At 41.4% G+C, this 16795-nt stretch overlaps 1 protein-coding gene across 2 annotated transcripts; it reads left to right on the top strand.

Annotated features, from left to right (window-relative positions):
* The first annotated feature begins 97 nt into the window (after nucleotides 1-97).
* Nucleotides 98-16137, top strand: plekhm2 (pleckstrin homology domain containing, family M (with RUN domain) member 2). Of its 2 annotated transcripts, XM_041051574.1 has the most exons (20): nucleotides 98-695; nucleotides 2757-2863; nucleotides 3087-3196; nucleotides 3313-3412; nucleotides 3621-3708; nucleotides 3796-3970; nucleotides 4739-4798; nucleotides 6277-6559; nucleotides 6668-7474; nucleotides 7559-7628; nucleotides 8289-8379; nucleotides 8623-8687; nucleotides 9031-9119; nucleotides 9372-9504; nucleotides 9866-10056; nucleotides 10267-10332; nucleotides 10481-10640; nucleotides 11397-11576; nucleotides 12402-12518; nucleotides 12693-16137. In XM_041051574.1, exons 1-20 carry the CDS (start codon nucleotides 636-638, stop codon nucleotides 12828-12830), a joined length of 3090 nt encoding a protein of 1029 aa, XP_040907508.1. In that variant the 5' UTR covers nucleotides 98-635; the 3' UTR covers nucleotides 12831-16137. The 2 variants fall into 2 exon arrangements, with proteins under 2 accessions (XP_040907508.1, XP_040907516.1); XM_041051582.1 differs by lacking the exon at nucleotides 4739-4798.
* Nucleotides 16138-16795: the final 658 nt, after the last annotated feature.

The raw sequence follows: 16795 nt of genomic DNA, 5'->3' as shown, positions 1-16795 counted from the left end.
CGAAAGCCCTTTATTTTTCAAAATTTTGAACGTCGTTCAGTTCCTCCAGTCCTCCCACACGTTAACGAAGCGTATTGAGGCTAGTGGTGACGTAATCCACTGACAGTGGGAGTTCAGTGCACAGCATTTAGGGCAGTAGCACAAAAAGTTTGATGTTATAAGCTAAGTAGGCGAATTCGCGAAAAGGCCACTCAGAGTCGTTCACGATAGCTAACTAGAGTTAGCTAAAAAAAAACGGAGAGCATGATAAATAAATTGCTGCTAAAAGTTACCAATGGTTGGACTCTAAAACTTGCTAGCCACCCCCGGCTTGAGTAGCGTTAAAAAAAAGTCAAGTGGCTACAGCTAACGCGAAGCTAGGCAAACATTACTTGGCTAACCGGATCCGTTGACAAAGGTCGACATATCACGCTGCTTTCCCGACGTTAAAATGACGGTTGTGAACTAGCGGTGCTGTCAAAGAAATCAGTGGGTACAGCTGACAACCATAGCTGTGTCTTTAGTTTGTGAGCCAGCTGCACTGGAGGGCAAGATCATGTTAGCTAGCTAGAGCGGGCGGTGTTAGCTTTAGCAAAACAAGAGCTCTTCTTTGGGAGTCAGCTGACAACCTGCTGTAAGCTGCCAACAGACCAGTGATGGATCAACTGAAAGTAAAGGATCGCATATTGGAAAACATCTCCCTGTCTGTCAAGAAGGTAAGCGCTGCCCGGTTGGTCAGCACACTTGAATACTGTCAGTGAATTTAAGCGCTTTCACATGCTTCAATTACTGTCGCTAACGTTAGGTCATCTTTTGTCTGCCAAAGAGGGCAACTTTCAAGTCGGGGGACATTACCAGCTCACTGTCACGGGAGGGCCTTGCCCCTTACTGATATAATTAAACAGCGTAAAGACTATTCCCTACAATTTTTCAATTCACCTTCATGTTTTACAGCGACAGCTTTCGGTTGTCATGTTCTAGTTTATCTTTTGAACCATGGTGAGCAATAATAGCACCAACTGTTTGCTCAATGCGGCATGTGTTGTGAACACACCTGCAACCATACTATGGACACACATTTGTAACATAATAATTAACAATTAGATATCTAATCCAAATGCCCATACACTATGAATTATTTTAGACGTTTTTTTGTAACCAGTCACGTCTGGCATTGTGAAACTACCTTTCCTATAACCTGACAGACAGCATTGCATCCTCTCCCTCCTCTACCCGCATGTTTCTTCATTCACTTTCCAAAATCATGTGTATTTAAGTTTTCATTTTGCATTGCCTTTCTCCTGTAATTTTTCTCAGTTATTTCCCATTATGAGTACACCAGTCCTGTAATGAGATGATTGCATTAGAAAGCCCTATCTTGGTGTGTTTAATGCAGTGAGCCCAGTACAATGTCTTACTTCCCTAATCCACATTGGTCTAATAAGTTTATAGTCCATTTAACACATTTATCTCTTTCATTGTAAAGACAGCATAAAGGCTGTGGAAGTGTTTATGAAGTGGTGTGCCTTCAAGCTACATAGAAAGTGTACAGACTTTCCCTCAGACAAACATTGCTTAGTCATGTGGAGATAGTCACAGGATACAAATACTCTCTCTTTGGACCACAATCAGCTTCAAGGCTTATCAGACCTACACTTGGCCGTGCCTCAGGGTTTCAATACTCTGTATAAGGTCCTGCAGGTCACTGGAGGACAGTGGACCACAATGACATACATTTAGCATCATCTGCATGGACATGATTAACAGAGCTGATTCAACATTGTGTTAGCAATTAGATATCCATGTGTGTATATGTCAGTGGAAATATATTATTTTTTGTTAACAATTCCAATGCAATAAGACAGTGTAGTGCAAGTGTAGTGCATTCACAAAGGAAAACAGTGAGACTGTAGCAAGTATTGTGTTGCTTTTGTTCTGTATGCCAACTGGGTTTGAAATGAAACAATGACTACAAAAGGTTGAAAGTGGCATCTTTGATTATTAATTGCATATGATCAAAAATTTAGGAACTGTGGGCCCTTTAATACACAGTCCTCCAACTTGACCAGAAATACTTAAAAAAAAAAAACACTTGGCTAAAGTCTTCATCCCACAGACATCAACAGGCTCTTCGTATCTTTGCTGCGCCCAGCTTCACTTACTGCTTGTTTCATGGGTTTCTTGTCTTCAGCAGTAAAATTTAATACAAGGAGTACAAACACACTGCAACCACAGCAGTAACACATACTCATTTGGATTTAGGTCAGACACATTCCACTGCTTGGCCCTAAATTCCTTGCTTACTTTGACTTTATGTTTTACTGTAGGATCATTGTACTTTCCTAAACCTTGGGAACTATATATGAAAAGGGTCCTCCAGTGTTCAACCCATATCAATGTGTTATTGTGCTGGAGTACAGAGCCAGAACAATAATATGAGTTGATCATTAGGTTAAAAATTAATTTCATCCACTTTTCGGCTTGTTTGCACTAATTTCATGATTGTCAGTTTTGATATTAAAAGCTCTTACCAGCTTCTTCTGAGAGCAATTCAGCATGCCAAATTGGACGAATAGCTTGTTTTAGGTATGTGCAAAAATAATAAGGAAAATGATGGTGATGATAAAAGAGATACTAAATACATTCAATACATTGAATTAGGATAATTTTAAAAGTGCATCTTTAAAAAAGAATTAACAACTTTGTAACTAGATTGGGAGTAAAAAAATTTCCCTTGCTAGCAAAACAAGCAGGAGAGAAATCATGTCTCTGTACAGTTGCAGAGTTACTTTGCGGCCTGTGAAGATGAGACTCCAGCTATCCGGAATCACGACCGGGTCCTGCAGCGGCTCTGTGAACACCTTGACCATGCTCTCCTGTATGGGTAAGAGCCTTACTGAAAGTAAACTGCACAGTGTAAAGAGTAGAGGCGCATAGTTCAAATACTAATCTGATATGTTTTTAGTCAACATATGCTTTTTTGTCGATTCTGACAGTCTTAACTCAAGCTACAAATAATTGATAGAGGTGTGGATAAATTTAGTTCTAGTCTCCTTGCCCCTTTTGGCCTCATGCATGTAATATTATTGACTGCTTTCGACGCACAGGCTTCAGGACATCTCCTCAGGCTACTGGGTTCTCGTCCTTCACTTCACCAGGAGAGAGGCTGTCCGTCAGATAGATGAACTTCAGCACATAGCAACCAACCTTGGACGAAGTGAGACATCTCTCTCATACAGTTAAACATGCTCACACATACAGTACATGGGGTGTAAAGCATCAGTCATCGTTCAGTTATATGTATAGAAAGGCATTCTTCTCTGTTCTGTGCAGGTCGAGCATGGTTATACCTGGCACTGAGTGAGAGCTCTTTAGAGAGCTACCTGCGTCTCTTCCAGGAGAACCAAGGATTACTGCAGAAGTATTATTTCAAGTAAGTCATCCATTAATCCTGATCTTTATTACCTGATGGAAAGGAAAGATCCAGCCTTAGCTAGAGTGCATTCCAGGAGTAGCTTTCTTTAGTTTTTATGTTGGAGAACAAATTGATGTGGTGTTTTTTTTTTTTAAACTCTTCTCACATATTTTTGTATTAAGCGAATGTCACTCACAAGAAGTTAACCGATTTCCTTTTCTGTTAGGAACGCTCTGGTCTGCAGTCATGACCATCTCACACTCTTCCTCACGCTGGTGTCTGGCCTGGAGTTCATTCGCTTTGATCTGGAGCTGGTCAGCATTTATTTCATTACAATATCAATGCAAAGGTTTATGCTAACAGCATGCCAGTAACATTCTTGTTGGGTCCTGCTGGGTTAGGATGTCCCCTACCTGGATGTGGCCCCCTACATGCCAGAATACTACAAACCCCAGAACCTGCTGGACTTTGAGGAAAGGCTTCCCAGTTCAGACAGCTTGTCCCTGCACTCCTTTACTTCCCTCACCTCCACCAACTTGGAGTGGGATGACAGTGCCATAGCCCCCTCCAGTGAAGGTAAGGTGTACTGTTGTTCTCTAACCTCCATATTTACCATTTTCTCCCTATTCATAACTCCCTCAGTATTTGCTCCCCTGCTTCACTAAATCAGCAGTTATTGTTTAATAGTTTAGAAGAGGGGCACACAGACTGGTTTGACAATCATTTTGGCTGGTACTGGCTTTTAATTCGGACTGGCCAGTCTGTGTTGCTTCTGTTTAAAATGGTATCATAATAGTGTCAGTTCTGTGTGCTGTTACCACGTGCAATGGCTGTAACCCGAACACTTATTATGATATTAATGTTACATTGCCGCCCGATGACTATTCAGAAAATGGCAGTCTTTATTTTGGGATTTATGATGTGGCCTGGCACCATGCAAGTACACACTCATATGCTTTGGCACAAGTTCATACAGTGATGTCAAGCTAATGGCATGTGGAAGCAGAAGTTGGATTGATCCTTGCAGACTCGTGTGACTCACAAACACCAAAGTGCATTAAAGCAAAAGGATCTCGTGGTACACAGAGACCGGCGGTTACAGAATGTTCTCACTGGGGTGATTGCAGCAAACAGCGAATGCTTTCCCCATCACTCTCCACAAAGCACTGAGTCAGTTCCCTTGTTTTTAGTTCCCACTTGTTTTTCTCCATTGAATCAGTAATTTCGAATACCACATGTCATGTTTTTTTTTTTTTTATATGTTTCTGTTCCATTGTCTCAATCTCCTCTCTCCTCTCTCCATTCCATATTTCTAATGTTGAATGTTATCCCTCCTTTTTTTAGATTATGATTTCGGTGACATCTTCCCTGTGTTGCAGTCATTGCCAAGTGCAGACTGGGAAGGTGGGACATTGGTCAACCCCTCCCCCTCCTGCCGTCCCATCCCTCCTTCCTTCCCTCCCTCCTGTCTAGCATGGCCGCCCCACAGCTTGTGCTTGATTCATGCTGCATACTTTAGCTAGTAATTAGGCATGTTAACTGTAAAATGCAGCTAGCTTATACAATCTGATGATAAAAGAAACATGGTTAAAAGTGCCGTCATGTTTGGAATGGATTCATGTGCATTTGGATGTAAAGTTGGGAGGAACATGTCTCTGATCACTGTACAACTGCATGTGATGAACATTAAATAGGAAGCCTATAACTTAATTTATTACTATACAACGAACTGTACAACAAGCGTTTAGTGATGGTAATTTTATGAGTTAAATCAACACAAGTAAGTAAACAAAAAATAAGAAAGTGTCATCTTGCAGAAGAGTTGACTGGTAAGTTTGGTTTAGCTGGGACATGTTGGATGGGTACATGGAGCTGTTCTCTGTCATGTTCTGCATGTGTTACTCATCTGGGGAATGATCCTAATGCTCACTTGGCCTTGTTACCGCGAGATAAATGCCTGATGTAACTGGTACTCACCTCGTCCGGTCTGTCTCCAGTACACTGTGTGAACTCTGTTTGTCTGTTGTAGTTTTTTCGTAATGTCTTCTCTTCCTGTGTGGGACGTGGCACTGGCCTAGGTTCAGCTCAAATGGTAGTGTGAGGTAAAAATCAGGAATAGTTGTGAAAGGTTGAGAGTGCAAATTGCTGTGTATTACGACAGCATCTGTTGGCAGTGTGCTGTTACATGCACTATACATTTCTGTTGTCTTATAGATGACTCTTAATTATACTTATTATTTATAGCATTTGTCAGGACTGAGACACACCCAGGTCTCTGTCATGCACAAACTTTAATGCAGAATCATTAAAGTCCACTTTCCTGGCTTGTAGAAATAACTGGATGATTTTAGATAAAGTCCACTCATGATGATTGAAAGCAAAAAATATATATATACAGATTTGTTTAAGTTCAATTATTCAAATATTTGTTGTGCATTACCCATCTGTAGAAGCTACATTAGCATTGTTTGTCCTAGGCCTGTGCCACTGCAAAGAAAGCTGCTGCCTGTGTACCTTCTTGATGTCTCAAGCATTGCATTTTGTGCCTCTCTGACCCTGCCAAAGAACTACAAAGAGCACTGCAGCACCTAACATTTATTTGTATGTGATGCTGATGAAGGAATACACAAAGTTTTGGTGAAATTGTCTCGCTGGTTATTGCTCTAATACTAATGAAAATAGATGTATGTACATAAACATATGAATGGAAGCAACCCTCCCCTAAATTGCTTCTTCACAAATAACAAAAGTCTCTGAGGTTAACATTTGTCACTCAGCTTACCAGCGAGTCGGTGCTAAAACTTCAGTGTATTTCTTTGAATAAATGTGGGTAAATGGTCTTCTGCATTAAGTCGGTGTGTTCTTGTGGCTTTTCACAATAGAGGGTGACCTGACCGACCAGGCCAGCTGCCCACGATCCAGTGGCTCTGATCCACAAACGGTCATTAGCGACACAGTAGTCCTTCCTGTTGGCACAGTTAAGGTGAAGGTAGCAGCTCATCCTTCTCCACACAGCCCCACATCCAGACACAACCCCTTCAACGAGGACTCAGACACCAACACCACCAACACCTCAGCCGATGTCACGCCAGTTCACGTGGCCAGTCGCTACAATTCCACTTGGGATGACACAGAGAGCACCAGCAAAGAGCTTGAGGTCATCAGGTACAGTAGCTACAGCTTCAGTGGTTTGCTCACATCACATGTATCTGCAGAGTTAATCAAATTGTAATTAGAACCCAGGAAACACAGCTAACCATGGTGTTTTTCCAGGATGGCCAGAAGAAGGAAACCAGCCAAGAAGCGACGAGGGAAGGGCTCCACAGATTCCAGCAGCAGCATCCATAACTCTGTGTCCTCTGATCACATGGAAATGGACAACAACAGTCTCCTGGCCTCGGAGGATGTGGATTCATTAAACTGCACTGTAATTCAGCTGGATGGTGAAGTGGAATTGAGGAGAAGCAGGGTAGGATCAGAGGCTGTGGAGGAAGCCGATGAGGATGGGGTAGTGGCCCTCCTACGCCTTCCAAAGATGACAGACACCTCCATGGACAGTGTGGGCCAACCTCTCCGTGACGTCATGGACCGGCTCAACGGGGCTCTGGATAGGGAGGAGGCCTGGGAGCACCCAGAGGAGGAGGAGAAAAACAGTGAAGGCCGTGACCAGGGTCCCGAGCCCCCTGCTCAGCAGCCCTTTCGAGAGGATTCAGGGGGCGAGCCCCCTGACCCAGCCCCAGGAGAGACGTCTTGCTCCCCTCTGGCCAGAGGCTCCAAGTTCCTGCAGGCCTCTCCTGCGCCTACGGACTTATACTACTTTACCCCCAACAGTCCAGACTCTGCTCCCACAGGTGGTGGCTGCTATGACTCTACAGAGCATAGCCAATCGCAGACTCTTTCAGGTGGCCTTGAAGATGAAGGAGAGGCAAAAGTGCAAGCAGGACAGGGACCCGACATGAAGAATGAAGAGGAGGACGTACAAGGAGAGGAAGCAGACAGAAACACATTTAGGGAGGAAGCACAACAACTACAAGAGGAGAAGCTTAGTCCCTCAGAAAGTTCTCACCCCGCGGAGTTTAAGTATGACATTTCTTCAGAATGAGCTGTTTGCTGTTGTAATGTTATTTAATGTGAGTGTAATGTTCTTCACGTTTGCTTTTTCAGGGTGGACAATAATCACTTGCTTCTTCTCATGATCCATGTGTTCAGAGAGAATGAGGAGCAGCTCTTCAAGGTGAAGACATAGAAAGTCTTTATTATTTTATTCATTTTGAAAGTTGTTAAAATCTTTGGGGAAAAATGGGGAAGTGCTGACTGTTTCTTCACATCTGTAACAGGAATAGTTGAATGACAAAATTCAAAGAGTTACCGCAGTAGGTGGTGTCATGACCATTGAACGTGCCTGTTTTAGAAAAAGAAGATTGTCTTGAGAAATAATCCTCTTTCTCACATCTTTAAACCAGTTTTCGTGTCGTTTCACTCAGACATGTTTTGACATAGAAGTGGTTTGGAGACAGTTGCTCAGTGAAAGTGTTGCAAGGCTCAGTTTGCTAATTGCTTTTAATTGCTTTTACTGAGGCTGTGGTACTTTATCTGTCTGGTATTAGTTAACAACACTATTCACACTTTTTCAAACATTGAACCAGACTGTGTAAACAAAAAAATGCAAGTGTATTTAGTGTAATAAAGATGACACTGGTTTATGATAAGTGATCAAAACCAACCTCTGCTTATGGACTATATATCTATTAAACTATATAGTCTGCTAATATATTTGTTGCAGCACGCTACAATCTGGTATCCAGTTGCCAGAACTATTCACAGGTGAACAGAAGAGTGTTGAGACACATGAATATGGAGGTTTTCAATGCTTGACCCAGTTTTGTGTTTTCAGATGGTGAGGATGAGCACAGGCCACATGGAGGGGGACCTGCAGCCCCTTTACCTGCTACTGACTGACTGTTACATCTACCTGCTTAGGAAGGGTGAGTGGCTAAAGGCCCAGCGTGAATTGGCTTTGTATGGTAAAATAGGATGGAATAGTTCAAATCATAAGTTAGGACTGATTTATTTTTATTCAAGGAATAAAATGGTACATGGGTTTTCACATTTATATACACTGTGTCCATCTGTACTAGCAACCCGGAAAGATTCTGTTTCTAGCAAGTCTAGATAAGGTTATTCTGAAGGCAAAAATAAATTGCAGTGACATTTGATTTCTTTCACAGGTGCAGCAGAGAAGCCCTACACAGTGGAAGATGCTGTTTCTTATAATGAGTTGGACTATCTTTCAGTAAGTGTCTGGCACAACAAAGGTTTGCCATTTTCTCTCCATACCTTGGGCTGTTGTTGTGTTATATATGCATACATTTGCCTTAGTTTTTCATGTTGTCCTTATATAGTTATTTAAAGTCATGTATGTGTTAGTGAAGAGTTGTATGTTTTAGTTGTTCAGTGCTCCATTGCGCGATCTGTAACAATGTGGATCCATGTACAGTTAATCATTTACAGTCAAACCATTGATCACATGATATTCATGAACCATGTAGACTCAAGCGTGATGTGGCAGCATGGGTGATGGAGCACAGTCTTAGTTATGTTTCTGATAAAGTAGCTGTAATGCTGTTTTCCTTTAGGTGGGCCTTGACCAACAGACGGTGACAGTGGTTTGCACCAACAGACGAAGAAAATTCCTGTTGGATACAGCTGATGCCTCCCTGACTTTGTGAGTGTTCCCCACTGGTATACATCTGTGGTCCCGTGTCGTTAATCCAATGTCCTGCTTTGGAATGTGAACCATATAGATTCAACCATGAATCTAGTCTGTTTCAGCCATAATAGGTTGTTAAATTTGTGTTTCTGTACATTTCAGAGCGGGACTATTAACTTTAAAGAGTAATGCTGAGCATATCACAAATAGACAAATAGCATCCTCGTTGCATCCACTCACCCAGTTCATCCCTTCTCTTAAATACAGCTGGTTCCTGTCTGTTCTCAAGTCAGCCATGGTGAAGGGCTGTCGTGAGCCTCCTTACCCTTCTGTTCTGACTGATGCTACCATGGAAAAACTGGCTCTCACTAAATTTGTCTCCCAGGAGTCTCACTGTGAGGTAAAGAAATGTTGATCTTAGTTTTCATAAATGAATTTAAAAACTGGACTAAAGCAGTGCTTTATGCTTTGGAAACTGAGCAATAATGATAATTACACATGATTTGAAGTAAATCATGCAAAACATTGTTATGGTCCTTTTGATATCGTTTACTTTCTCACCTACCAAGAATGTGCATGGATGACGACATTGTGTTACCTCTGCATTCACAGTAACTTCAATTTTACTTCAAAAAGTCTTAGTAGCCATGACATATTAGTACTTCTGCAATTCTAGAAATGTTTGTTGGTCCCTGCTTTACCACTCTCATATTCTTTGACTTTTAAAGCACTGATAAACTAACGCTTGCCTGTTTTTCCAGGTATCAGAGGTGTCAATCCAACTCTATTCACTGGTCCACTGGGAGGATCCTATGGACATGACTGTATCTCCCCAAGGTGGCCCACCAAGCTCTCATGCACCCTCCAGCACCAAGGAAGGGACTCTGCAGTACCGATCTGGAACCACCTACCTGGGCAAAGAGCTGTGGAAGAGCTGCTACCTTGTCCTCAGGTATGGGTGGGTCTCTACTGCTGTTAATAAGTTCTTTTAAAGATACAGTGATTTTTATTCCAGACCACATACCATACACTTGGCATTATTATGTGTTCCCATTTTCACAAAAACATGAGCATCCATGACACATCCCACTGTAATATAATAAGCTTCTGGTTAGATGAATATGAACAGTTTATATATAAACAGCTTTCTCTTTTCTTGCAGCAATGGGATTCTTTACCTGTATGCAGAAAGAACTGATGTGATACCTCTGCTGTCAGTCACTATGGGGTAAGATCCCATTGTCTGAAAGATGGTACTGGAGATGGTTGGTGGTTAACACACTGAGGCTTTTACTTATCAAAATCAGTAAACAACCTTGTGTTCAGTGATGATCACTGCTATATTTTCATGCTCTTTCTCCTTCATTCTTCAACAGAGGAGAGCACTGTGGAGGCTGCCGTCGCTCAAACAGCACAGAGCGTCCCCATGCCTTCCAAGTCATCCTGACAGAGCGCCCCCCACTGGAGCTCAGCGCCAACAATGAGCAGGACATGGCGGAGTGGATGCAGCTGCTCTGCCAGTCCGTCTCCAAAGGGGTAAGAGGGAGAAATGCGTAGTGCCCACACCATGGATTTGGCAAACCAGTGTTTTATATTTCCAATATTGCATTTATCTCAGTGTTTTTAGAGACACAGGGAGACAGTGATTGGTGTCACACACTCTTTCTGTTCAATAGTGAATACAGGGTTTACACAGTCCATAAAACTTCAAACCTTCAAACTGAAACTGTATAACTTTATACTGTGTGTACATGGTGTAAGAGTAAATACCGTCCACCAGTCAGTCACATGTAATGTCCATATGCTAAATTCATCTGTTACAGAGGAAGCCTGTCTTTGAACTATGACCACTTTTCCAAGAATCGGACAAACATGTGGACCATGCATATTTACCTCGAACTGAAATAATTCTGACCTGCTGAATTAGAGCAAACAGTGCACTCTTTCTTGTGATGATAACACACAAAGTGCTCATTGTGATATCCCACACATTATCTTTATATCAAGTGGGAAGCTCATCAGACTCAGTCTTAATTGGCTTTTCCTCACAGCTTTCCACAAGAAGCAACAACGCATAAAGGCACCTTGACAAATAATCCCTGTGGGCCTGCACTGTGCTGGAATTTCACGCTCATTAGGACTTTGTTACAACAGCTGCTGATGTTCACTGTTCACAGGGGACATCAGGATTTTGCTTGTACAGCTTCTTTTATCCACAATGTCAATGTGGATTGATTTAAGCTCAGTTCATATAAGCAAGGTATAATTAAGCTGCAACCATATTATCTCCAGGTCATCCCTCAGGGTGTGGCCCCTACCCCATGTATCCCATGCTGCCTGGTGGTGACAGACAGGAAGCTGCTAACTTGCCATCAGGACTGTCAGACGAGCTTCTTCCGTTCGCTGGGCAGCGCTGACATCTGTGATGTCACTGCTGTCAGTCTCGAGGCCGACAAGGAGTACTGTGTGGTTGTGAGTGACCATTTGTTTAGCTCCTCCCGGTGTTGGTCCAATATATGGTTTAAAAAGTTCAGGATTATTTTGTAAACAAATTCAAATTCAGTCAAATGTTTAATTAATTGAACTAAATCTTTATAGAAGAGACAGCACCACAGTAAGCTGATATAAATAAAGTATTTCCAGACTGAGAGGGGGCCCAGCGCTCAACACCTTAAAAGATACACATTATACATCACATTACAGTTTATACCAAACTTATTTGGGTATCAGTGTCATCCAGCTTTATCAGTCAGGTGTCTGATGGATTTAAGGTTTAGTTTATTTTGTCATTAAGTACCTTCCGTAAAATTCTCTCTTTGAATCTTTGACAAATCTTTTTCGTTCATTTTGAAATATATACCTCCTCATGGTACAGAGACTCACCCTGCTCTCTGGAAAGGCTGTTCCCGAACATACCACTCATCCATTTGGCATTTTAAATTACCCAGCTATGTTAAAGCGAGTAGTGACGGTTGTTTTATATTCTAGGTATTCTAGATGTTTTTGTATTTTTGAAAACTCCCAAATGAGACCATGAGAACAGGATGATGACACTGGATAGAAGTCCTCCATTGGCTAGAGATTCTGATATAAACTTTCCTTATCCATTAACTTGGTTTACCAATATCTCACTGTAACTGTTTTCTTGCACACACACTCGCAGAGCAACATTGGTTTAAACAGTTGATGAGATAGTACATCATATATACCAGTGTATGGTGTTGTTTTAATTCTCCTGTGTTTAGGACCTATAATGTAAGCCTTCACTTTGTTTTTCTCCCTCTGTTTTGTGGCTAGGAGTTCGCGGCTGATCGAGCCCAGTTCCTCCCTCCATGGGTCTTGTACCTCAGCGGCTGTGAAGAGAGAGATCGACTGCTGGAGGCATTAGACATCACATGGAAAGCCATTTTCCAGGTCAGAAGATACTGTAGGCTGCTATTATCATAGGTTTATTGGGAAGTACAGTAATTTTACAATGATTACAATATTAAGTGACCCAAAATATAAGCATGTTAGATAAAATCCAGCAACTACTGACACTGAATGTCCATCAGGTTGAATCCTCCTGTATGTCCTCACTGTACACAGGTTGACCTTCCTCACAGAGAGGTGTCTGATCCTTCGGTGCAGAAGCGTTGTAGTGAGGCCCTCGCCCTGATGAAGAGCGCCTGGCAGAGGGCAGACAGTCTGGCCCGAGGCAGATCTCAGCGTGAACCCTGGTGCTGACAGACACACACATACATGAATGCGCGCCTGTGGGTAACCACAGAGACAAACAGATGGTTTAAACAACCTGACATATTTCTGTGATAGTGTGAGAAAGAGATTTGGATATCACGGTCTGTGTTACTGCAAACCACTGAGTTCTAAGCTGACAGATAAACCAATCAGATGTGGTGTCAGCCTGTGATGAACTAATTTACTGATGAAATGTTCCCATCAGAGAAACGTCCTGCAGAAGTAGCAATGCATATGGCACATCACATCGCAAAGATGCAGCAGTGAGACATTCGCACTTGAAATGAATTGAAATGAACGAACCTCCAGTAGAGTTATTTGATCCTGGTGATACATTACCATTATTCCTTTGTTAGGGGCTCTTCAAACATAGCTGCAGTGTAGAAAAAAATATACTTCATCAGGGAAGTCAGATGTGATACAGAGTGCTCTCAATGGAAAAAAAAGCTCTGCAGGAAATGGTGACAGATAAATGTACAACGCACATACACTAGTTGTGTCATGAGAACACTTTGAAAACAACCTTCAGTACATCATGGACTCAAACATAGCCTGATTAACTGAGTCATTTTTACTTTTAGGATTTTGTCTCCACAAGTAAACGTGAAACGGTTTACCTCAGTGGATAATCCATCTGAAAACGAACACTTAAGTAAGGATTTCCTCTTATAACCCTTGACTATGAGTCAGGGATAAACTACATATTTATTACATTGAGAAAGCTGAGTGGGAAGGAAGACAATGATCCGTTACTAGTAGCTTCCCTGTATAGTGAGATAAGAGAATTACTAATTGTTTCTTTAACAAACCGGTATGGATACTTCTTGTGATATATTTTGGACCCCACTGTATCAAGAAAGCCATAAATGAAGGGGGCAGTTGCTGCTTGTTTTCCATGTGGGAAAATGTCACACTCCTTGCCTTTCACACTCACAATATATACATATGTATATATCAGTAACGCTCTCTACTTGCACAACTCACAAAACTGTGATGTGATGATCAAAGTCACTCCTGGCTTACTAAGAGTTGGAAGATGTTATACTGTACCCTAACTGTGGTATGATTATAGAGCAAATGTACATTATTGTAAAGTATCAGCGCATAATTCATCATTGATGGTTGTGTATGTGTCTGACATTCAGTTTTGGTTTGTCTAAGGGCACATACCTCTTCACCGGATTATTCTCACATCCATGTTGTACGTTAGCCCAAGAGAATGAGCATCTCAAAATGAAGTATGCCTGGATAGTTAACAGTTGCACTCTTACGTGACATGCTCATGCCTGTGTCGTTTATCTTACTGATGTAAATGTTGTCACTCAGATAAAAAAAAAAGAAGAAAAAAAAACCTATCAGGAAACGCAGCAGACTTGCCTTTTTCTCCACTCTCTCGACACGAGCGGAGGCTTCCCTGCACATTGTTTTTGCTGATGGTCTTTTTTTTTTTAATGGTACCAATTGTAGCTTTGTGTTATAATATAACATTCTGTTTTATTTCCATTTTAGGTAAAAGTGGGAACAGTTGATATTAAATTATTCAGTAGAGCGGTGACATTGTCTTGGTATTGACGTGGTATTGTGCCTGCGTTAGCAGATGTGGACTTCTTTAGTGTGGGTAGACATCATGTAAGATATTACGGACTGTGTGAAGAATCCTTCACTGACTGAGAGCTACAAGTTGTCTTAGCTTCTGGTTTTTATTTTACACCAGTGGTTGGTGGCATCAACAGTAAGCTTTGGCCACTCTACTTGGTAGAAGACCCTGGATTAGAACATCCTCTTCTAAGCTAGATATCACTTTGTGGTGGAGGACTGTGTTTGAGGTGCAGAAAATCCCCTAAATAGCCTTTCAACTTAGAGCAGGTTTAGCACTTATTCTTAGCAGATCATTGCTTTGTATCAAATATTAAAGCTTAAGAATTAGAAACTCCTACATTAACCCTTCAAATTATAGTCAGTGGGTGGTAGCGCGGATGTTACCATCTGTCCTTAACATTAACATTGATTAGAGTGATACTGCTTTTTTTTCTGTAATGACAGTGTTGCCTTTTTGACAGCCTTGACTGAACTGGATGAAATGGCAATTTTGTTTAAATGAAGCACTATTTTTCTGTTTAGTAGTTGCCTTACACTGTACAGTTTGGCTGACTGCATTGGAGAACTCTAACAATCGTCTTAGTTTATGATGTGGATTTAGGGCAGGTCAGAAGTGTGCTGTATGTATGGGACGGGAATCAAACCTTAATGCTCTGAGTGCAGACATTATGGTGTCTCTGCCAAATGTTGCATTTTTAGCAAAGTAAGGTATTTATTAAAAAAAACTGTCCTGGTAAAAATACCAAAATTTAGGCACTGAACAGGCACCAGTATATAAAAACGTTCACATGATACCCAGTTCTCTACATACAGTGTGTCACTTGCTTGCATATGTTTGTACAAACGTCTGTCTTTCTCAGTCACCCCGTGTAACCTTTACGTCAGCATTACTCAGTGCTTCAAGCCTTTCTAAGTGCCACTTGGTCTCGCTTATCTTCTGCTCTTTTACCAAGAAATCTAATCTCAGGTGAAAAAGGTACTTCACAATCAAAACCTTAAGAGTCACCGTGCATTTTTTTTTTAAATTGCTGCTTTTTTGTCTAATTCAGTATTTTTTATATCTGTTTTTCTACTTTGGTTCCTCCCATGTTCCATGCAGCATTATGAAGTTATTTTGCGCACACAGAGAAGACTGCAAAGTGAAACCAATTGGTGGAAAAAGGTTTTATGTAGAAGTCCTTTAATAATTCAGTGGGTTCCAAAATAGGATTGGTTGGCTGTGTATTTGAAATCCTCCCTCTCCCCCCTCCAGTGGATTACTTAAGGACTTTTTGACCTGGGAGAGAACAGTTGCAATAGTTGGATTTACTTGAAATGTTTTTTGGATTATCAGTTTAAAAAAAGTGCTTAGAGTTCTGACCCATGAAGTGTATATAAAGAAGAGTTTCTGAGCAGTGTTTTGAATGTGGGACATTGCTGGCCAATGATGGTTGACATCTTTTGAGTGATGCATTGTGAAAAAGCGCCTCTTGATTTTGTTCATAAATGTATACTGCATGTAATATTTATGTTATGTTTAGTAGTGTTATTGAATTGTAAATAGAGCACTAATCAAGTATAACATACTGTAAACTCACACATACAGTAAAGACGTGCATGTCCAGATGGTTTTATACTGTTCATAATGGTAATGAATGTACAAATAAACCTTTGTGATTGGACAGCATAACTGAATAAAATGGCTCCTGTGGCGATACATGGGCTAAATGTATTATTAGCACTTCAGCAGTATTAGCACTTTTCACATTTACATTTCTGATACAGGTCAAACCAGTTTCCTTGTTTCTTACGATAGGAGTGGACACCCCAACTTTCTGGTAATATGCTCACCCTTTATTCTGCTTTTTCAGTGGCTATGTCATAGGTACAGTGGTGTCCAAAAGGCTGAGACCACTTTCCCTCAGGTCTCAGACTTTTGGATCCCACTGTAAGGTTTATAAATGTTGCAATTCCCCCCAGTCACCAGTAGGGGTCATAAATGTAGTTACCAGGATATAATTATTTTCACCCTTTGAGTCTGTGTTTGTCGTCATGGCAAAATGTGGGTCTGGAGACACCTACTGAAGCAGGAGCTACCACAGAGGTGGTTCTGAGTAATGTTTGTATTTAGGCATATTTATAGTTTGTCTGTGGACAGATTTTGTCACTGCAATAGCGCAAGATGCAGTCATGAATCTTTACAGGTTTGTAGCTGAGATCAAAATGAAGGCCAAGTTTGAAGATGAGTGTGGTGCAACCCATGAGCACTGAGAGCTCATGTAATAATGTAGTACTGACTACTGAGTACTCATAGGTTGGAACATCATGTTGTCAGGCATCACAGCTGGAGTAATCCAATCACAGAGTCCGCACAG

This window comes from Toxotes jaculatrix, chromosome 2 (genome assembly GCF_017976425.1).
Source record: "Toxotes jaculatrix isolate fToxJac2 chromosome 2, fToxJac2.pri, whole genome shotgun sequence".
NCBI lineage: Eukaryota > Metazoa > Chordata > Actinopteri > Toxotidae > Toxotes > Toxotes jaculatrix.
The sequence above is the reverse complement of the archived record's forward strand: the minus strand, read 5'-3'. Positions and strand labels throughout refer to the sequence as shown.

Coding starts and splice junctions, on each gene's coding strand:
- plekhm2 (XM_041051574.1), top strand. CDS start 636: ATGGATCAACTGAAAGTAAAGGATCGCATATTGGAAAACATCTCCCTG. Junction 3,197..3,312: donor AGCAACCAACCTTGGACGAA/GTGAGACATCTC, acceptor TGTTCTGTGCAG/GTCGAGCATGGTTATACCTG. Junction 9,505..9,865: donor CCCAGGAGTCTCACTGTGAG/GTAAAGAAATGT, acceptor CTGTTTTTCCAG/GTATCAGAGGTGTCAATCCA.